Source organism: Gorilla gorilla, chromosome 20 (assembly GCF_029281585.2).
Source record: "Gorilla gorilla gorilla isolate KB3781 chromosome 20, NHGRI_mGorGor1-v2.1_pri, whole genome shotgun sequence".
Lineage (NCBI taxonomy): Eukaryota > Metazoa > Chordata > Mammalia > Primates > Hominidae > Gorilla > Gorilla gorilla.
In genome coordinates this window covers 17,204,521-17,226,830 of record NC_073244.2, presented here as the reverse complement: position 1 = coordinate 17,226,830, position 22,310 = coordinate 17,204,521, and the positions used below count along the sequence as shown (strand labels likewise).

The 22,310-nt window shown below is 51.1% G+C and overlaps 1 protein-coding gene across 15 annotated transcripts in view; it reads left to right on the top strand.

Moving 5' to 3' along the window:
* Nucleotides 1-22,310, top strand: part of KANK2 (KN motif and ankyrin repeat domains 2) — a 33,677-nt gene that overhangs the window by 6,894 nt on the left and 4,473 nt on the right. For 8 of the 15 annotated variants that reach the window (XM_063701014.1, XM_055371686.1, XM_055371687.2 and 5 more), the window contains 8 exons: nucleotides 12,161-12,328; nucleotides 12,434-12,536; nucleotides 14,087-14,326; nucleotides 14,915-15,002; nucleotides 16,221-16,440; nucleotides 17,929-18,071; nucleotides 20,788-20,988; nucleotides 21,070-21,159. In XM_063701014.1, the coding sequence (XP_063557084.1) occupies nucleotides 12,161-12,328; nucleotides 12,434-12,536; nucleotides 14,087-14,326; nucleotides 14,915-15,002; nucleotides 16,221-16,440; nucleotides 17,929-18,071; nucleotides 20,788-20,988; nucleotides 21,070-21,159 (1,253 nt within the window). Of the gene's footprint in view, nucleotides 1-12,160; nucleotides 12,329-12,409; nucleotides 12,537-14,086; nucleotides 14,327-14,914; nucleotides 15,003-16,220; nucleotides 16,441-17,928; nucleotides 18,072-20,787; nucleotides 20,989-21,069; nucleotides 21,160-22,310 lie in introns of all 15 variants that reach the window. The other 7 variants (XM_055371678.1, XM_055371676.1, XM_063701013.1 and 4 more) reach the window with 1 other exon arrangement.

Genomic DNA, 22,310 nt, shown 5'->3' with positions numbered 1-22,310 from the left:
TTCAAGACCAGCCTGGCCAACATGGTAAAACCCTGTCTCTACTAAAAATACAAAAATTAGCCGGGCGTGGTGGCCGGCACCTGTAATCCCAGCTACTTGGGAGACTGAAGCACAAGAATCGCTTGAACTTGGGAGCCGGAGGTTGCAGTGAGCTGAGATTGTGCCACTGTACTCCAGCCTGGGCAACAGAGTGAAACTGTGTCTCAACAACAATAATAATAATAATAATGACAGCTGTTCTTCTGGCAGCATGGTCAGGGAGGCTCTGCCAGGTACGTTCAAACTCATGCTGTGTGATACTGGGTGAGCAACATCACCTCTCTAGCCCTAAACGTCCCTATCTGTGAAGTGGCATGATAATGCTCTCCACCTCTAGAGAAGTGGAGAATTTATGAATTAATGCACACGGTTAAGTACTGGTTGCTGCTTCTGCTGATAATGTTCTGTTCAACCTGTTCATACCTGGGGAAACTGAGGCTTAGGGAGGAGATTCATTTGTCCTGTGTCACACAGCCAGGAAGTGGCTCAACTGAGCCAGTATCCAAACCCAGAACATTAGGCCTGTAATCCTAGCACTTTGGGAGGCCGAGGTGGGTGGATAACCTGAGCTCAGGGGTTCAAGACCAGCCTGGCCAATATGGCGAAACCCTGTCACTACTAAAAATACAAAAATTAGCTGGGCGTGGTGGCGCACGCCTGTAGTCCTAGCTAGGCTAAGGGAGGAGAATTGCTTGAACCTAGGAGGCGGAGGTTGCATTGGGCCGAGGTCGCACCACTGCACTCTAGCCTGGATGACAGTGAGACTCCATCTCAAAAAAAAAAAAAGGAAAGAAAAAAGAAATAAATAAACCCAGGACAGCTTGAATCTGCAGCAGGGCTCAAAGGTAGGGCCCAAGTTCTCATCCCAGCCTCAAATATCAGGTGGCCAGAGCCCCTACCAACAGACTGGAGGGCACAGGCTGGAGGGCAGGGACCCAGCTGTGTTTTCTTGCCAGCCCGTGTTGTTCCTGGCCAGCTCTGGACACCACCCGCCTGTTCTATGTCTATCCCAAACACCAGGCCCTGAGGTTCTGGCCCCCTGCCAAAGGCTCCGCCTGGCCCAGCCTCGGAATCTCTGAGAGGCAACCACCATTCCAGACGTGCCTCCCAGAGCAGCTGAGAGGCCTTCTGCCTGCAGGACAAACAGACGTAGCGATGTCCACCTTCTTTGCATGCAAGCTGCTGCCCTGAAAGTTCTTCCTGGAGTCTCATTTTATTCCCTCTTGCTGCAGCCAGCCCCAATCTCTGCCTTGCTTGAGCCAAGCTGGAATGTCTTAATTCATTTCTATATCTTCCTTTTTTTTTTTTTTTTTTTTGAGACAGAGTCTTGCTCTGTTGCCCAGGCTGGAGTGCAGTGATGCAATCTCGGCTCACTGCAACCCCCGCCTCCCGAGTTCAAGCGATTCTTCTGCCTCCGCCTCCCGAGTAGCTGGGATTACAGGCATGCACCACCATGACTGACTAATTTTTGTATTTTTAGTAGAGATGGGGTTTCACCATGTTGGTCAGGCTGGTCTCAAACTCCTGACCTCAGGTGATCCAACCTTCTTGGCCTTTGAGCAAGCGATGAAATCTCTCTATGCCTCAGTTTCCTCATTTGCAAATCAGGGGTCCTGATGGCACAGTGTCACTGGAATAATGTGAGGCTTTACTATGTCAATTCAGCCAGGCGTAGTGGCTTATGCCTATAATCCTAGAGCTTTCGGAGACCAAAACAGGAGGATTGCTTGAGCCCAGGGGGTCGAGGCTACAGTGAGTTGTGACCACGCCGCTGTACTCCAGCCTGAGCAAGACCAATCTTGTGGGCGGGGGTGGTGGGGAGAGAATCAATTCATGTCAAGTGTTCATCATGGTACCAGGCATGGTTGATACTTGGTGCCCAAGGTCAGCTCTTGGCCCTATAGCCTCTCAAAGGAGCTTTTTTTTTTTTTGAGATGGAGTCTTGCACTGCCACCCAGGCCGGTGTGCAATGGCACTATCTCAGCTCACTGCAACCTCCACCTCCTGGGATCAAATGATTCTCCTTGCCTCCACCTTCCAAGTAGCTGGGATTACAGGCACCCACCACCACACCCAGCTAATTTTCTTGTACTTTTAGTAGAGACGGGGTTTCACTATGTTGGCCAGGCTGGTCTTGAACTCCTAACCTTGTGGTCTGCCCGCCTCAGCCTCCCAAAGTGCTGGGATTACAGGCATGAGCCACGGCACCCACCCTCCAAGGAGCATCTTTGAATGAAGACGTGAAAGGAAAGAAGTCACCAGAAGAGGTGGAAAAAACAATGTTCCAGGGAGGAGCACAGCAGGGACAAAGGCCCTGAGATACAAACTGAAATGAGCTACCGCACCCAGCCTAAATTAAAAAAAAAAAAAAAAAAAAAGACCTTATATGGGCCGGGTGTGGTGGCTCATGCCTGTAATCCCAGAACTTTGGGAGGCCAAGGTGGGCAGATCACCTGAGGTCAGGAGCTCGAGACCAGCCTGGGCAACATGGCAAAAACCCCTACTAAAAATACAAAAATTAGCCAGATGTGGTGGCACACACCTGTAATCCCAGCTACTTGGGAAGCTGAGACAGGAGAATCGCTTGAACCGGGGAGGCAGAAATTGCAGTGAGCTGAGCTCGCATTGCTGCACTCCAGCCTGGGCGACAGAGTGAGAGTGAGACTCCGTCTCAAAAAAAAAGAAATTTATTTTGGCCTTCAGGAGTCCAAAACTGAGTTCATCTCATTCCTCAGCTCCTGACAACCATCCACGTTAGCCTGTGCAGACCACTTCTCTTGTATTACTTATTATTTTTTCACCTTCAACCTCCACCTTCAACCTTCAGTGCTAAGGGTCAGTAAATATTTTCACTTTTGCAGGTCATACGGTCTCTATTGCATTGATTCAACTCTGCCTCAGTTCTTTTTTCCTCCCCACTTTATTTTTATTCCTTTTATCCTTTTTATTGAGATGAGGTCTCACTATGTTGCCAGATGAGGTCTCACTATGTTGCCCAGGCTGGTTTCGAACTCGGGGACTGAAGTGATCCTTCCACGTCAGCCTCCTAAATAGCTGGGATTGCAGGCGTGTGCCACCATGCCCAGCTTTTTCTGATTTTATTGACGTATACTTAATGTGCAAAAAAATGCACATATTTAATGTATACATTTTTGAATTTGGTGCTTCAGGGCCTTCATTTTGCAGTTGCAAAAGCAGCCATAGACAATATGGAAATGAACGAACGTGGCTGCGTTCCAATAAAACTTTATTTGCAGACCCTGAAATTTCTATTTCACATACTTTTCATGAGTCCCAAATTAAATTCTTCTTTCCCATCCATTTAAAAATGTAAAAACAGCACCCACAGGCTGAAGCTCACCACCCTCCGCTCTCCACCGTCAGTGCCACCCCTACCCCATCTAATACCATTCCTTACAAACCACCTTCCAGAAACTTATTTAGACATTTGAGTGTCCTTGAAAAATATGCCTTGTGCGTGTTTCATTTCCTTAAATGGTGTTGTGCTTCAGAAAAACAAAAATCTCTTTCTGTTTCTTATTTTTTCCTCTCCTTACACTATTTTTGAACTCTCCACGCTGATGTTTGTAAATCTGGTTTGTCACTTTTTATTTTCTTTTTTTTCTTCCTTTTTTCTTTTGAGATGGAATCTCGCTCTGTTGCCCAGGGTGGAGTGCAGTGGCGTGATCTCGGCTCACTGTAACCTCTGCCTCCCGGGTTCAAGCAATTCTCCTGCCTCAGCCTCCCAAGATGCCTGCTACCACGCCTGGCTAATTTTTGTATTTTTAGTAGAGATGGGGTTTCACCGCGTTGGCCAGGCTGGTCTCGAACTCCTGACCTCATGATCTGTCCGCCTTGGCCTCCCAAAGTTCTGGGATTACAGGTGTGAGCCACCCCACCCACCTACCCTCTTCTCTAATCCCCTCACAGTAGGTATCTGGTTACTTCTAATTTCCGGCCACCGCGAACAATGCTGGAGTCATCTTCACACAACCCCTCCCGTGGGACTGCCCATTCCTAGAGGATTTGCAACTTCACTCCAAGTCCTGTCTGATCCTTTCCAAAAAAGGCTGTCCCTATCCGCACTCCTAACACCGTGCTCTGGTTCAAGTTGTCCATTTTCTCATATCCTCATCAACATATGACTTTATCTGTCTTTCTAATTTTTCTTCTTTTTTTTTCCAGACAGAGTTTCACTCTTGTTGCCCAGGCTGGAGTGCAGTGGCGCGATCTTGGCTCACTGCAACCTCCACCTCCCGGGTTCAAGCGATTCTCCTGCCTCAGCCTCCCGAGTAGCTGGGATTACAGGCATGCGCCCCACCACGCCCGGCTAATTTTGTATTTTTAGTAGAGATGGGGTTTCTCCATGTTGGTCAGGCTCGTCTCCAACTCCCGACCTCAGTTGATCTGCCCGCCTTGGCCTCCCAAAGTGCTGGAATTAACAGGCGTGAGCCACCGCGCCTGGCCTCTTCTTTCTTTTTTTCTTATTTTTTGAGACAGAGTCTTGCTCTGCTGCCCAGGCTGGAGTGCGGTGGCGCGATCTTGGCTCACTGCAACCTCCGCCGCCCAGGTTCAAGCGATTCTCCTGCCTCAGCATCTCTAGTAGCTGGGATTACAGGCACCTGCCACCACGCCTGGCTGATTTTTGTATTTTTAGTAGAGACGGGGTTTCACCATGTTGGCCAGGCTGGTCTCAAACTCCCGTCCTTAGGTGATCCGCCCGCCTCAGCCTCCCAAAGTGCTGGGATTGCAGGTGTGAGCCACCACGCCCGGCCCTGTCTTTCTAATTTTTTTTATCCATCTGATAGCTGCTACATAATGGTATCTCCTCATTGTTTTGTTTGTTTTTTGAGACAGGGTCTCATTGTGTCACCCAGGCTGGAGTGCAGTGGCACAGTCACAGTTCACTGCAGCCTAAACCTCTCGGGCTCAAGTGATCCCTCCACCTCAGCCTCCTGAGTAGCTAGGACTAAAGGCAAGTGCCATCCCATTCGGGTAATTTTTTGTAGAGATGGGGTCTTGCTCTGTTGTTCAGGTTGGTCTCGAACTCCAGGGCTGAAGTGATCCACCTCAGCCTCCCAAAGCCCTGGGATTATAAATGCGAGCCTCGGAATTCAGCCCTCCTTATTGTTTTCATTGGCATAGCTCTGATAGGCAGTGAGAGATAGGGCTTCTCTGTGTATGCCTAATAAGGTTCCTCTGTAAGTCAATTACTTGTAGCCTTTCTCCATTTTTTCTCTGAGCAGTTTTTAGGAATTGCTGGTATCTTCCAGAGTCAAAACTGGCAAACTACGGCCTGTGGGCCAGATATAGCCTGAAACCTGTTTTTCTACAACCCACAGCTAAGAATGATTTTTACATTTTTTTTTAATGGTTGAATGATTTAAAAAATATATTTTGGGCCAAGTACAGTGGCTCACACCTGCAATCCCAGCACTTTGGGAGGCCAAGGCAGAAGGATCACTTGAGGCCAGGAGTTTGAGACCAGCCTGGGCAATATAGTGACACCCCATCTCTACTAATTAAAAATTAGTTTGGCATGGTGGCGTGCAGCTGTAGTCCCAGCTACTTGGGAGGCTGAGGCAGGAGGATTCCTTGAGCCCAGGAATTTTTTTGTTGTTGTTGTGGAGATGGGGTTCCACCATGTTGCCCAGGCTGGTCTCAAACTCCTGGGCTCAAGCGATCCACCCACCTCGGCCCCCCAAAGTGCTGGGATTACAGGCGTGAGCCACCATGCCCGGCAAGCCCAGGAGTTCGAGGCTGCAGCAAGCTATGATTGGACTCCAGCCTGGGCAACAGAAGTTGCCTGAAGTAGACTGGGCGTGGTGGCTCAACTGAGGTCAGGAGGTCGAGACCACCCTGGCCAACATGGTGAAACCCATCTCTACAACAATACAAAGATTAGCCGAGCATGATGGCGGGTGCCTGTAATCCCAGCTACTCGGGAGGCTGAGGCAGGAGAATCGCTTGACCTGGCGAGGCAGAGGTTGCTAGTGAGCTGAGATCATGCCATTGCACTCCAGCCTGGGCAACAAGAGCGAGACTTCATCTCAAAAAAAAAGAAAAAAAAGTTTCCTGAAGTCACTGTCTGCTTCTCTGTTGGGGCAGAATGGGATTTAGGTGCTGCTCTAGTTTATTTATTGATTTTTTTTTTCACATTAAAAAAAAAAGTAGAGTCTCGCCCTGTCTCAAAAAAAATATTTCTTGACATGACAAGATTATGTGAAATTCAAACTTATTGGATACAGCCACGCGGAATCACTTACATACTGTCTGTGACTGGTTTTGTGTTAGAACTATGCCACAGTTGAGCAGTTGCAACCGAGTCCTTATGTTTGACGTAACCAAAAATGTTTGCTATCTAGCCCTTCCCAGAAAGTTTGTTGACCCTGTTCTAGAAGATTATCCCTTGCCAATTTTTGCCCGTGCCAAACTCTGGCACTCCCCCACCGCACCCATGAGGATCTTAGAGGTCTTCATTTTTGTTTTTGTTTTTGTTTTTGAGACAGAGTCTCGCTCTGTCATCCAGGCTGGAGTGCAGTGGCACGATCTCGGCTCACTGCAACCTCCGCCTCCCAGGTTCAAGCAGTTCTCCTGCCTCATCCTCCCGAGTAGCTGGGATTACAGGTGCCTGCCACCATACTCGGCTAATTTTTGTATTATCAGTAGAGACTGGGTTTCACCATGTTGGCCAGGCTGATCTCGAACTCCTGACTCAAGTGATCCGCCCACCTTGGCCTCCCAAAGTGTTGGGATTACAGGCATGAGCCACCATGCCTGGCCAGAAGTCTTCATTTTGAATATAGTTAAAACCATTATATTTTGCATATGTGGATTGTGCTTGGAAGAATTTTTAAAAGAATCTTAACTGGGCACATTGACTCACACCTGTAATCTCAACACTTCGGTGGGAAAATTGCTTTGAGCCCAGGAGTTCCAGGCCAGCCTAGGTAACATAGTAAGACCCCCATCTCTACAAAAAATACAAAAATTGGCCAGGAGTTCAAGACCAGCCTGGCCAACATAGTGAAACCCCATCTCTACTAAAAATACAAAAAAATTAGCTGGGCATGGTAGCGGGCACCTGTAATCCCAGCTACTCGGGAGGCTGAGGCAGGAGAATCGCTTGAACCAGGGAGGCGAAGGTTGCAGTGAGCTGAGATGGCTCCACTCCACTTCAGCCTGGGGTGACAATGCGAGACTCTCTCAAAAAAAAAAAAAATCAGCTGGGCATGGTGGTGCATGCCTGTAGTCCCAGCTACTCGGGAGGCTGAAGTGGGAGGATCACTTGAGCCGAGGAGTTCGAAGCTGGAATGAGCTGTGATCACGCCACTGCTCTCCAGCCTGGACAACAGAGTGAGACTGTGTCACTGGATGAATGAATGAATGAATCTTTCCCCTTCCTGACTCCCTGATAGTCTGCTACATTATCTCCCTTTAGCTTTGTAGTTGTACCTTCATCTTAATTCTTCACAGTTTCTTTCTTGTGTATGCTATGAGATAGAGATCCAGCTTGGCTCTTCTCATGTAAAGTAAGCTGCTTCTCCTAAAACCACACCACAGAATCCACCGTCTCCCACTGGCTTGGGGAAACCCCCTCTGTCTTACCCTCAGTGCCCAGAGATTGGAGCCTGTGCTGGGCTGTCTTCTCTGTCCCATTGGTCCATTTATTAATGCAAAAATGCCCTGCTGTTCTCATGGTTGTAGCTTTGAAATATGTTTTACTCTCTCACAGACCAACTACTCCATCTTTGCTCTTGTTTTGTAGAATTGTCTTAGCTTATCAATGGACTTTAGTTCTTTTGTGTAAATTTTAGTGTCAGTTGGCCCCATTCCCCAGTGGGATAACAATAATATGTATCATCAATTTTATTATTACTTCTTGTTATGCTAGCATTCCATGTCTAACCTTCAATTCCTTAGACTGGAAGGAGCCATCCCAGGTTTTGAAGTCACTGCCTGCTTTTCTGTTGGGGCGGAGTGGGCTTTGGTTCCGCTCTAGTTTGTTTGATTTTTTTTACTTTTTTTTTTTTTTTTTTTGGAGGCAGTCTCACTCTGTCACCCAGGCTGGAGTGCAGTGGCATAATCTCGGCTCACTGCAAGCTCTGCCTCCTGGGTTCAAGCGATTCTCCTGCCTCAGCCTCCCAAGTACCTGGGACTACAGGCACGTGCCACCATGCCTGGCTAATTTTTTATATTTTTAGTAGAGATGGGGTTTCACTGTGTTAGCCAGGATGGTCTCGATCTCCTAACCTTGTGATTGGCCTGCTTCAGCCTCCCAAAGTCCTGGGGTTACAATCGTGAACCACCGCGCCTGGCTGTTTTTTTTTTGTTTTTTTTTTTTTAAAGATAGGGTCTCACTCCGTCACCCAGGCTGGAGTGCAGCAGTGCTGTCATAGCTCAATGTAACTTCAAACTCCTGGGCTCAAGCAATCCTTTCATCTCAGCCAAGTATAGTCCCAAGTAGTTAGAACTATAGGCGCACTCCACCACACCTGGCTAACTTTTTAATTTTTTGTAGAGAAAGAGTCTTGCTGTGTTGCCCAGGCTGGTCTTGAACTCCTGGCCTCAAGCGATCCTCCTGCCTCACCCTCTCAAATTTTTTCACCATTTACAATATTGTGGTAACATAGATAGAACATAAAATTTGCCATCTGGCCGGGCATGTTGGCTTAAGCCTGTAATCCCAGCACTTTGGGAGGCTGAGGCGGGCGGATCACTGGAGATCAGGAGTTCGAGACCAGCCTGGCCAACATGGCAAAACCCCATCTGTACTAAAAATATAAATTAGCCAGGCATGGTGGCACACACCTGTAATCCCAGCTACTCAGGAGGCTGAGGCAGGAGAATCACTTGAACCCAGGAGGCAGAGGTTGCAGTGAGCCGAGATCGCATCACTGCACTCCAACCTGGATGACAAAGCAAGACTCCGTCTCAAAAAAAAAAAAAAAAATTAACCATCTTATCCATTTTTGAGTATGTAATTCAGTGGCATTAAGTACATTTGCATCATTTGTTTGTTTGTTTGTTTTTTCTTGTATTTGTTAGGGATAGGATCTCCCTATGTTGCCCAAGCTGGTCTCACACTCCTGGGCTCAAGTGATCCTCCCCCTTCAGCCTCCCAAAGTCCTGGGATTATAAGTGTGAGCCACTATGTCCAGCCCATTCACACTATTGTGCAACTGTCACCATCATCCATCTTTAGAACTTTCTCATCTTTCCAAACTGAAACTCTGTCCCCATTAAACACATTTCCCATTCTCCTTCCCCCAGCCCCTGGCACCCACCATTCTATTTTCTGTCTGTTTAAATCTGATAATTCTAGGGCTGGGCGCAGTGGTTCACACCTGTAACCCCAGCACTTTCGGAGGCCGAGGCAGATGGATCACTTGAGGTCAGGAGTTCAAGATCACCCTGGCCAACATGGTGAAACCTTGTCTCTAGTAAAAATATAAAAATTAGCCGGGCATGGTGGTTGGCTCCTGTAATCCCAACTATTCAGGAGGCTGAGGCAGGAGAATCACTTGAACCTGGGAGGCAGAGGTTGCAGTGAGCCAAGATCATGCCACTGCACTCCAGCCTGGACGATGGAGAGAGACTGTATCAAATAATAATAATAATAAATCTTGACAACTCTAGGGAACTCCTGTGAATCGAGTCATGCAATGTTTTTGTCTCTTTTGCATCTGGCTTCTTTCACTTAGCATAATATTGCTCCACCTCATTTTTTGGCTCTCCCAGGATTTCTTTTTTGTTTTTTTTTTTTTGGAGACAGAGTCTCGCTCTATCCCCCAGGCTAGAGTGCAGTGGCATGATCTCGGCTCACTGCAACCTCCGCCTTCCGGGTTGAAGCGATTGTCCTGCCTCAGCCTCCCAAGTAGATGGGATCACAAATGTCTACCACCATGCCTGGCTAATTTTTATATTTTTAGTAGAGACGGGGTTTTGCCATGTTGGCCAGGCTGGTCTCTTAATTCCTGACTTCAAGTGACCCACCCACCTCAGCCTCCCAAGGTGCTGGGATTACAAGCGTGAGCTACTGCACCCGGCCTCTCCCAGGATTTCAAGTTAGGCGCCCTGCATTTTGGGCAGAGATTGAGATTGTGAATCCGTCTCCTGGCCATGCAGTATGTTTGTTTGTTTCACGTGAATTTATTGCCAAGTTTAAAAAGAAAAATCATAGAGGGACATAGCAACTGGCATTTGCTCTCGCTCGGTTCCCCACTCATGAGTTCAAGCCTTGGCTCTGGCATGGTTTTTATGTTTTCTGTGGTGTGAGCTGGCCACACCCTGGTCTGAGGATGCTGTTGGCCATGCCGATGACCGAGTGTCTCATGCAGCCGGCCCTGTCTATGTTACTCTTTGCCTATGTCCAGCATTTGGTCACCGTTCTGTACTAAAGTTGAATATTGCCTGAGGGCCTCAGGAAGTCACTGTATATGGCAAAAAAAAATTTAAGGCTGGGCATAGTGGCTCATACCTATAATCCCAGCTATGCGAGAGGCTGAGGTGGGAGGATCCCTTGCGCTCTGGAGATCTAGAGCAGCCTGGACAATATAACAAGACCCTGTCACAAAGAAAAAAACCCCAACAACCTTTTTTAGCCATTAAAGGGAATTCAAATTAATTGGTCTTCAGAGTTGGTGCCCCGGGGGACAGGAAGGGGAACCCCCGAGGAAATGCTGACACAGAAACCATGCATGGGCCGGGCGGTGCTGCTCAGGCGGTAATCCCAGCACTTTGGAAGGCGGATCACTTGAGCTCAGGAGTTCAAGACCAGCCTGGGCAATATAGTGAAACGCCATCTCTACAAACATTACAGAAAATTAGCCGGGCACAGTGGCATGCGCCTTTACTGCCTGCCGCTCAGGGGGCTGAGGCAGGAGAATCACTTGAATCCGGGAGGCACAGGTTACAGTGAGCCAAGATCGCATCTCTGCACTCAAGCTTCAGTGAAGGGAGTGAAACCCTGTCTTACAAAGCAGCCATATGTGGCCCAGGGGGACCTGAGTGGATTCCAAGACATTGGTGGCTACACAAAAAGGAAACTGGACTTTTATTCCACGCTGTTGGCTGGCAGTCCAGGACCTCAGCATCCAGGAAGTCACCTTTGTCCTCAGACCAACCTGGGTGGGTGTTTTTTGTTGTCTTTTGTTTCGTTTCGTTTTTTTAGTCAGGATGTGTTTTTTTATTTTTATTTTTATTTTCAGGACAGTCTTGCTCTGTTACCCAGGCTGGAGTGCAGTGGTGTGATCTCAGCTCACTGCAACCTCTGCCTCCCGGGTTCAAGCAATTCTCCTGCCTCAGCCTCCTGAGTAGCTGGGATTACAGGCATTCCCCCACCATGCCCAGCTAATTTTTGTATTTTTAGTAGAGATGGGGTTTCACCATGTTGGCCAGGCTGGTCTTGAACTCCTGACCTCGTGATCTGCCCGCCTCAGCCTCCCAAAGTACTGGGATTACAGGCATGAGCCACTCTGCCTGGCCACCAAGACGTGTTTTTATCTCTGATTTTTTTTTTTTTAAGAGGCAGGGTCTTGCTCTGTTGCCCAGGCTGGAGTGCATTGGCGTGATCTCTGCTCACTGCAACCTCTGCCTCCCGGGTTCAAGCAATTCTCCTGCCTCAGCATCCTGAGTGGCTGGAACGACAGGTGTGCACCACCACGCCCGGCTAATTTTTCTATTTTTAGTAGAGACGGGGTTTCACCATGTTAGCCAGGCTGGTCTCGAACTTCTGATCTCAGGTGATTTGCCCGCCTCAGCCTCCCAAAGTGCTGGGATTACAGGCATGAGTCACCGTGCCCGGCCAAACCTTATTTTTAGCGATCACTCAGGCTCGAGCCAGGAATATGGGGCCACAGGGTTGTCCCTGTCCCTGACTAGCTGCTGGGCAGGCACCAAACTGGATTCTGCCACCTGCTCAAGGGGTTACCTTGGCAGCTCTGTGCCTCAGTTTCCTCATCTGTAATAATCCGATTTCCCTCCAAGGGGCAGGAAGACTGGATGTGGTAACACAAAAATCAGCCCTGTTACAGCTCCTGGCCCAGGGTGTATGACCCGAAGGGCTGTGGTGGTTTGGCTTTTATGACCGAGAGCAGACACTCATTTCCTGTCCCTCCAGGCCTCCCAGAAGTTCCTGCCGAATTGTCCTCGTCACCCCCGGGGTCCGAGGTAGCCTCCCTTACACAGCCTGAGAAGAGCACAGGCCGAGTGCCCACCCAGGAGCCCACCCACAGGGAGTCCACCACGCAAGCAGCCTCCCAAGAGTCCGAGGAGGCCGGGGGCGCCGGTAAGTGGTGGGTGGCCGCCAAGAGGGACGGGGCACCGGGATGGCGCCAGTTCGGAGTCTGGCCCTGAAGGACTCTCACAGCACCTCCTCTGTCCTCCCCTCCAGGCGGGCCCCCGGCAGGCGTGCGATCTATCATGAAACGGAAAGAGGAGGTTGCAGACCCCACGGCCCACCGGAGGAGCCTCCAGTTCGTGGGGGTCAACGGCGGGTGAGAGGAGAAGACCCCACCCCCCACCCCATACTTCCCACCCCCTCCTCCATTCATCCACACACGAGAGCCTCCTAATTACCTCATTCCGAGCTCCTTGCTTTGGTTAATTCGTTTAATCAAACCACAACACAGAGATGAGGAAACTGAGGCATGGGAAGGCTAAGCACATTTCTGGAGCTCACTCAGTGACCCAGGAGTCAGCCCCAGGTGCCCTGGCTCAAGAGCTCAAGGTGTAACCACTGCACAGCTCTACCCCACAGAAGGTGCCGGATGCCGCTTCCTGCCCTGATAGAGCTCCTGGTCCAGTGGGGAGCTGGGCGCTGATGGGTGGTTGGAGCCACTTATCAAGTTGTGGTTGGAGCCGTGATGGGGAACACTCAGGTGGTGCAGGTCCTCAAGAAAGACACAGGTGGCCCTAGGGGAGTCCCAGAAGGAGGAGACACAGGTGGTACGGGAGAAGTAGGAGCTAGCAAGGTGAAGAGAGGGTGTGGGGAGGGCTCTCCTGGCAGGGGCACAGCGTGGGTAAAGGCTCAGAGGCAGGAAAGCAGAGTGACACGAGAAGTGGGAGGTGCAGGGAGTGATGGTTGGTTTGGGGCCTTGAATGCCGAGCCTAGAAGCTTGATTAGGTTTTGTCCAGAGCCCGCAAGAAACACGAGAGAGCCCTATTTGCAGTGGATCAGGAGTCTGAATCACCTGTGTTAAAAGGGCTAGAAGTGGCCGGGCGCAGTGGCTCACATCTGTAATCCCAGCACTTTGGGAGGCTGAGGCGGGTGGATCACTTGAGTTCAGGAGTTCGAGACAAGCCTGGCCAACATGGTGAAACTCCATCTCTACTAAAAATACAAAAAATAGCTGGGTGTGGTGGGTGCCTGCAGTCCCAGCTACTTGGGAGGCTGAGGCAGGAGAATCGCTTGAACCCAGGAGACAGAGGTTGCGGTAAACTGAGATTACACCATTGCACTCTAGCCTGGGCAACAGAGCGAGACACCGTCTCAAAAAAAAAAAAAACAGCTAGAGGTGGCTGTGCGCAGTGGCTCACACCTGTAAACCCAGTTTGAGATCAGCCTGGCCAACATGGCAACATGGCGAAACCCTGACTCTACTAAAAAATACAAAAATTAGCCGAGCACAGTGGTGCAAACCTGTAGTCCCAGCTATTTGGAAGGCTCAGGCAGAAGAATTGCTTGAACCCAGGAGGCAGAGTTTGCAGTGAGTGCCACTGTACTCCAGCCTGGGCAACAGAGCAAGACTCCATCTCAAAAAAAAAAAAAGGAGGGTGGGTATGCTAGAAGTGTCAAAAAGCAGGAGGTGAAAAGCAGTGCCCCTCCCCATGAGCATGATCATAATCACTGCTAATGTTTATTGAGCGCTTACTGTGTGCCAGTTGCTGTAAACCACATCCCACAACCCTGGAACGTCAATACTGCCATTGAACAGATGGGGAAGCTGAGGCCCACAGAGGTCAGATCGCCAGATCCCTGCCTTCCTTTCCCACCATTTCTCATCCCGCCTGCAGCATCTCCCCCTCCCCGCTCGTTCCTCCCCAGGTATGAGTCGTCATCCGAGGACTCCAGCACAGCAGAGAACATCTCAGACAACGACAGCACAGAGAACGAGGCCCCAGAGCCGAGGGAGAGGGTTCCGAGTGTGGCCGAAGCCTCCCACCTCAGGCCTGCAGGGACGGCAGCGGCCAAGACCAGCCGGCAGGAGTGCCAGCTGTCTCGAGAATCTCAGCACATACCCACTGCTGAGGGGGCATCAGGATCAAACACGGAGGAGGAGATCAGGTCAGTTTTCTGGGTAGGAGGGATTCAGGCAGGGCCAGGGGTGGATGACGTCTGCCTCAAACCCCAACCGTTCAAGCCCTTTGAAGGACCCTCCTATCAGTCATGCACACTTTAGTCTGAATTAGCGAAGGAGCACTTGCTCCTTCTGGGCATCTGAAGTTCTGGAGGCTTTGCTAAAGGTCCTGGTGGAAGTATTTTGGGCTGCCGGGGTTAGGATTTAGGGGACCAGCCAAAGTTTATCCCAAAATCACCCACCTACTTTGGAACGTTTCCTCTACCTGCCTGTTCTATTTATGTCTCTTTTTTATTCCCCTGGTGAAAAAATTTGCCCTTGGGAAATATTTTCCATCTGCCAGTGGGCATTTGGAATAAACTTTGGCTTGTGTGTCCACTCTCCCTTGGGGGTCTGCATGTTCCCCACAGCTGCCCCTTGGGGTGCAAGGTAAATGTGTGTCCCGGGTGAAGGAGGGTCTGAGATGCCACCATTCAGGTGACCCTATTGTGAGTGACATGGTGCAGAATGTCAAGTCCCTTCCCAGGCACCGCAGCGGGGCTTACTTAGTTCCCCACTTTGTCTGTTCCTGGCAGGATGGAGCTAAGCCCTGACCTCATCTCAGCCTGCTTGGCCCTGGAAAAGTACCTGGACAATCCCAACGCCCTCACAGAGCGGGAGCTGGTACGATCTGGCCCTGGGCCTAGGTTGGCCACCCCCTGGACCCCTACCTCCACCCTACCCGTGGCCTCTCCTCATCCTCAGTGACTTCCTGCTCCTGCCTAGTGGGGACCCTGACACCCAAGCCCAGAGCATGGGGGTGGTGGTGCTCAAGTCATGGGCCTCGGAGAGAGGCCAGGGAGATGGGGAGAGGCTGGAGGACAAACACTCACTGGCCAAGCCTGGCCTTGGGTTCCTGTTCTTCCTGGGGGCTTTAGGGGCGGGGCACCCAGATTTCCCTTTTTGGGCATCTACACTTGACTTTGGCGATTATAACCAGGGCTGGGTGTGGTGGCTCATGCCTGTCATCCTGGTGCTTTGGGAGGCCAAGGCAGGAGGACGGCTTGAGGCCAGGAGTTCAAGACCAGCCTGGGCAACATAGTGAGACCCCATTTCTACAAAAAAATTCTTTTTTGTTGTTTTTTTGTTTTTGTTTTTGTTTTTTGAGATGGAGTCTTGCTCTGTCACCCAGGCTGGAGTGCAGTGGCACGATCTCAGCTCACTGTAACCTCTGCCTCCCAGGTTCAAGCAATTCTCCTGCCTCAGCCTCCCAAGTAGCTGGGACTACAGGCATGTGCCACCACGTCTGGCTAATTTTTTGTATTTTGAGTAGAGATGGGGTTTCACCATGTTGGGCAGGACGGTCTCGAACTCGTGACCTCAAGTGATCCGCCCACCCTGGCCTCCCAAAGTGCGGGGATTACAGGCGTGAACCACTGCATTCAGCCTCTACAAATTGTTTTAAAAATTAGCTGGGCATAGTGGTGCACGCCTGTGGTCCCAGCTACTTGGGAGGCAGAGGCGGGAGGATAGCTTGAGCCTAGGAGGTTGAGGCTGCAGTGAGTCCTGATCATGTAACTGCACTCCAGCCTAGGCAACAGAGCGAGACTCTGTCTCACAAAAAAAAAAAAAAAAGAGCGAGAGAGAGAAATTATGTCGAGGGTGGAGGTGCTCACACCTTCCTCGGGGAGCGTGTTGGGGATTGCAAAGTCCACACCCCTCTCCAAGGGTCTCATTGGGACAGAGATGTCTACACTTCCCTCTGGGAGCGTCTGCACTTCCCTTGAGATCGTTTTCCAGGACAAGGGCACCACGCTTTGCTCCGGGGGCGCATCTGGGGTGGGGGGTGTCCCAGCGGGCCTCCCCCGCCCTCACATCCTCTCCCATCTGACTCGCATGCAGAAAGTGGCCTACACCACAGTGCTGCAGGAGTGGCTGCGCCTGGCCTGCCGCAGCGACGCACACCCCGAGCTGGTGCGGCGGCACCTGGTCACATTCCGGGCCATGTCTGCGCGGCTGCTGGACTACGTGGTCAACATCGCCGACAGCAACGGCAACACGGCCCTGCACTACTCCGTGTCTCATGCCAACTTCCCCGTGGTGCAGCAGCTGCTCGACAGTGGTGAGCCCGGCGGGGAGGACGAGGCGGCTCTAAACCAGCCAGCTGTCCGCCATGCCCAGTCTGATAGGGAAGACACTGCCCTCCCCATCTGATGGGGAAGATGATGGAGGAGACGCGGCCTTCTCAGTATAATAGAGGGAACACCTCTCTCCCAGTCTGATGTGGCAGATGCCACCTTCCAATCGGATGTGGAGGGACACCAGCCTTCCAGTTTGATAGAGGAGACGGCACCTTCCCAGTTCAATGGGGTGGGGTATATGGCCCTCCCAGTCTGATGGAGGAGATGCCGCCTTCCCAGTCTGATGGAGGAGATGCCGCCTTCCCAGTCTGATGGAGGAGATGCCACCCTCCCAGGCTGATGGAGGAGACACCTTCCCAGTTCATTGTGGCGGGGATGTGGCCCTCCCAGTCTGATGGAGGAGATGCCGCCTTCCCAGTCTGATGGAGGAGATGCCACCCTCCCAGGCTGATGGAGGAGACACCTTCCCAGTTCATTGTGGCGGGGATGTGGCCCTCCCAGTCTGATGGAGGAGATGCTGCCTTCCCAGTCTGATGGGGGAAATGTGACTTTCCCAGTTTGATATGGGAGATGCCACCCTTCCAGTCTGATGGGGGGGGCACCACCCTCCCAGGCTGATGGAGGAGACACCACCTGCCTAGTTTAATGGAGGAGACTTCATCTTCCTGGTTCATTGTTGGGGGAATGTGGCCCTCCCAGTCTGATGGAGGAGATGCTGTCTTCCCAGTCTAATGGTAGAGACACCACCCTCCTAGTCTAATGAGTGAGACACCACCTTCCCAGTCTAACGAGGGAGACATGACTCTCCTAGTCTGATAGCAGAGATTCTACCCTCCTGGTCTTATGGGGGAGATGCTGTCCTCCCAGTCTGATGGAGGAGACACTTCCTTCCCAGTCTGGTGGGGGAGGCACGGGCCCTACCTTTAGCCAGCATAATGGAAAAGGCAGAAGTGATGTTAGGGAAACATGTGGCCCTAACACGCCTGCATGATGGAGGTGACATCTCTGGAGCCCTGGTCTAAGAGAAGGATGCATCCTCAAGTCTGGGGCTTGGAAAGAAGATGTGGTCCTCAGTTAGTAAGAAACTTGCCCTTCCCTCTTCTATTGGGGGAGACAGCCTCCCGGGCTGATGAAGGACTCAGGGCCCACAATCTGATGGGGGAGACATGGGCCAGTCTGAGGGTAAATGGCTGTTCCAAAATTAACAGGGCAGACCCAGTTTCTATTCTCAGCCCTAAATATAGATGCCAGCATCAGGGGCCCCAAATCTGATGGAGGAGGGACTGTCTCCAACTTTAGGAGCCCCTGGTCTAATGGAGATGGAGACCTCTAGGGCAGAGTGGGGTCCTCTGAGAAAAGGGAGGGATTAGGGCATGCCTAGACTGATGGAGGAGACGTGATATCCACGTTCCTTGGGGCAGTCCACTAGCAGCGATCCCTGGTCTGAGGGTTCACACCATGTCTCTTAGGTGTCTGCAAGGTGGACAAACAGAATCGTGCTGGCTACAGCCCTATTATGCTCACTGCCCTGGCCACCCTGAAGACCCAGGATGACATCGAGACTGTCCTTCAGCTGTTCCGGCTTGGCAACGTCAATGCCAAAGCCAGCCAGGTATGGGGACCCCGGCTGCTGCAGATCCAGGTGGCTCTTCCTACTTTATGACATCCCAGCTGAGTGACAGGCCCAAACCCAGGTGGTCTAGCTCCAGAGCCCTGCTCTTCATGGCCAGGCTGTCTCTGACACAGGACCTTCTTGTGGAAACTAGAAGGAGTAGAGGATATGAGGGTCCTTACCTTTCTTAATATGACCCCATCCCACATCCTGCTGGACAGTTCATTGAGCAGCAGCTGGGTTCCCTGGGCCAAAAACTGGGGACTGAAATGGCGAACAAGCAGGCATGGTCTCCTGAAGCTCACTAGCCCATGCTTCAAGCCATAAGCATTTCAGGGAGCACCGGGACTCTAGCCAGTTTGGACTCAGGGCTGCAGGAAACCTCCAGGGGAGTTTAGGCAGGGAAGTGGCGTGGCCTGATTCCTGGTTTGAGCGCTCCCTTCGGCTGTGTGTTGGGAAGCAGAAACAGGCACTGTGGAGATGACTGGGGCTTATGAATAGGTGTCTGGGCAAAACAGCAGGGAAGCCAGGACCCACTGAGGACAGTGAGGAGGAGAGGGATCGCCAACAGTCTGAAGACAGCAAAGGAACAAAACGGAGCTGTGACGGGGCATAACAGGCATGACCCTGCTTTATCTTTATTGATTTAATTTTGTTTTAATTTCCAAGAAATTTTTTTAGTGGCTTCATTTTCAAAAAATTAAGGCCGGGCGCCATGGCTTATGCCTATAATCCCAGCACTGTGGGAGGCCGAGGTGGGCGGATCACCTGAGGTCAGAAGTTCAAGACCAGCCTGACCAACATGGTGAAGCCCTGCCTTTACTAAAAAATTAAAAAATTAGCTGGGCGTGGTGGCACGTGCCTGTAATCCCAGCCACTCGGGAGGCTGAGGCAGGAGAATCGCTTGAACCTGGGAGGTGGAAGTTGCAGTGAGCTGAGATTGCACCACTGTCCTCCAGCCTGGGCTACAGAGTGAGACTCTGTCTCAAAAAAAAAAAAAAAATTAGCCGGGTGCGGTGGCTCATGCCTGTAATCCCAGCACTTTGGGAGGCCAAAGTGGGCAGATCACGAGGTCAGTAGTTCGAGACCAGCCTAATCAACATGGTGAAACCCCATGTCTACTAAAAAAATATATAAAAATTAGCTGGGCATGGTGGCATGTGCCTGTAATCCCAGCTACTCAAGGCAGGAGAATCGCTTGAACCCAGGAGGCGGAGGTTGCAGTGAGCCAAGATCGCATCACTGCACTCCAGCCTGGGTGACAGAGCGAGACTCCATCTCAAAAAAAAAAAAATTAAGGTGAGGCTCACCAAGGTGGCTCATGCCTGTAACCCCAGCACTTTGAGAGAACAAAGCGGGATAAATTGCTAGGGGTCAGGAGTTCCAGACCAGCCTGGGGAACCTAGAGACACCGCCCCACCCCCACCTCCTCTCTATTAAAAAAAAAAAGAAGGTGAAATTCACAAAACATAAGATTAACTCCTTTATTTCTAACTTTTTATTTTATTTTATCTCTATTTTTTATTTTTTGAGACAGGGTCTCACTTTGTCACCCAGGCTGGAGTGCAGTGGTGCAATCACAGCTGACTGCAGCCTTGACCTCCCATGCTCAAACAGTCCTCCCACCTCAGGCCACCAAGTAGCTGGGACTGCAAGCGTGCGGCACCATGCCCGGCTAATTTTTTTTTAGAGTTGGGGTTTTGCCAAGTTGTCCAGGCTGTATTTTATTAATTTTATTTTTTACTAGAGACATGGTCTCGCTATGTTGCCCAGACTGATCTCTAACTCCTGGCGTCAAGCAGTCCTCCCACCTCGGCCTCCCAAAGTGCCAGGATTACAGGCATAAGCCACAGTGCCCAGAATTAACCCTTTTAGGCTGGGCACAGTGGCTCACGCCTGTAAACCTAGGCGGGCGGATCACAAGGTGAAGAGATTGAGACCATCCTGGCCAACATGGTGAAACTCTGTCTCTACTAAAAATACAAAAATTAGCTGGGCGTAGTGGCACACGCCTATAATCTCAGCTACTCAGGAGGCTGAGGCAGGAGAGTTGCTGGAACCCAGGAGGTGGAGGTTGCAGTGAGCCAAGATCGCGCCACTGCACTCCAGCCTGGTGACAGAGCGAGACGCCATCTCCAAAAAAAAATAATTAACCTTTTAAAGGAACAATTAGCCTGGGCAACATGGCAAAACCCTATCTATACAAAAGATACAAAAATTAGCCAGGCATTGTGGCGCAGCTACTCGGGAGGCTGAGGTGGGAGGATCACCTGAGCCTGGGGAGGGTGAGGCTGCAGTGAGCTGCGATCGTGCCACTGCACGCCAACCTGGGCAACAGAGCAAGACCCTGTCTCTAAAATAAAGCAAAACAAAACCAAAAGCACTACTGGCATGAAATACATTCACCCTGTTGTGCAACCAACACCTCCGTCTAGTTCCAGAACGTTCTCTTCACCCCCAAAGGAAACCTGTATCCATCCTCATTTCCTCCGCCCCCGTGTCTCCCAGCCTCTGGCAACCACTCATCTGCTTTCTGTCTCTGTGGATTTATTACTCCACTGGTGGCGGGAGGGTTGTTTGAGATTCAGGAGGAGATCAGCAAGTTGAGGGTACATTTCACCATCAGAGTATGTGGGAGCTACAGCAGGTTCTAGACCAGGGGGTGTCCTGCCCTGGGGCCTGCATGAGCCATAATCCTGTTCCTTGCCCTCCCCAGGCAGGACAGACGGCCCTGATGCTGGCAGTCAGCCACGGGCGGGTGGACGTTGTCAAAGCCCTGCTGGCCTGTGAGGCAGACGTCAACGTGCAAGATGATGACGGCTCCACGGCCCTCATGTGCGCCTGTGAGCACGGCCACAAGGAGATCGCGGGGCTGCTGCTGGCCGTGCCCAGCTGTGACATCTCACTCACAGATCGCGTGAGTCTCCAACCAGGTGCACCCCGGGGAGGGCGGGAGCACAGCATGGGGACGTCATTCACAGCACCGGATACTTTGCAGGATGGGAGCACAGCTCTGATGGTGGCCTTGGACGCAGGGCAGAGTGAGATTGCGTCCATGCTGTATTCCCGCATGAACATCAAGTGCTCGGTGAGTCTCAATCTGGCCGGGTAGGCACGGGATGGGTGGGTCTCTGAAAGGACAGAGATTTGTTGTTTTTGTTTTTGAGGCAGAGTCTCACTCTGTCGCCCAGGCTGGAGTGCAGTGGCACGATCTGGGCTCATTGCAACCTCCACCTCCTGGCTTCAAGCCATTCTGCTGCCTCAGCCTCCTGAGTAGCTGGGATTACAGGCGTGCACCACCACTCCCGGCTAATTTTTGTATTTTTAGTAGAGACGGGGTTTCACCATGTTGGTCAGGCTGGTCTCAAACTCCTGACCTCATGATCCACGTGCCTCAGCCTCCCAAAGTGCTGGGATTACAGGTATGAGCCACCATGCCCGGTCTTGTTTTTGTTTTGAGATTGGGTCTTACTCTGTCACCAAGGCTGGAGTGCAGTGGCACAATTAAAGCTCACTGCAAACTCCACTTCCTGGGCTCAAGTGATCCTTTCACCTCAGCCTCCTGAGTAGCTGGGACTACAGGCGCACGCCACCACACCTGGCTGAGTTTTTTTTGTTTTGTTTTTTGAGACAAAGTCTTGCTCTATCACCCAGGCTGGAGTACAGTGGCACAATCTTGGCTCACTGTAACCTGTATCTCCCAGGTTCGAGCAATTCTCCTGCCTCAGTCTCCAGAGTAGCTGGGATTACAGATACACACCACCATGCCCAGCTAATTTTTGTATTTTTAGTAGAGATGGGATTTCACTGTGTTGGCCAGGCTGGTCTTGAACTCCTGAGCTCAAGTGATCTGCCCACCTCTGCCTCCCAAAGTGCTGGGATTACTGGCGTGAGCCACCGCACCCAGACATTTTTTAATATTTTTTGTAGAGACTGGGTCTCACTATGTTGCCCAGGCTGGTCTTCAATACCTGAGCTTAAGCCATGCTTCCTCTTCAGCCTCTGAAAGCGCTGGGATTACAGGGGTCAGCCACTGTGCCTGGCCAGAGGAGACGGATGTTTATGAAGAGCTGATTGTGCATGGGGTTCACGCTAAGGATAAAGTCAGAATATGGTCAGCTGCTTGCTGAACCTTCATAGTGCCCCAGTGAGGAAATTAGTCACAGAGAGGCTGCATGGTCATGGTTGGCATAACAGTATTCACGCCTGGATCTGTCTGGTTCCAAATGCGTATCTTAG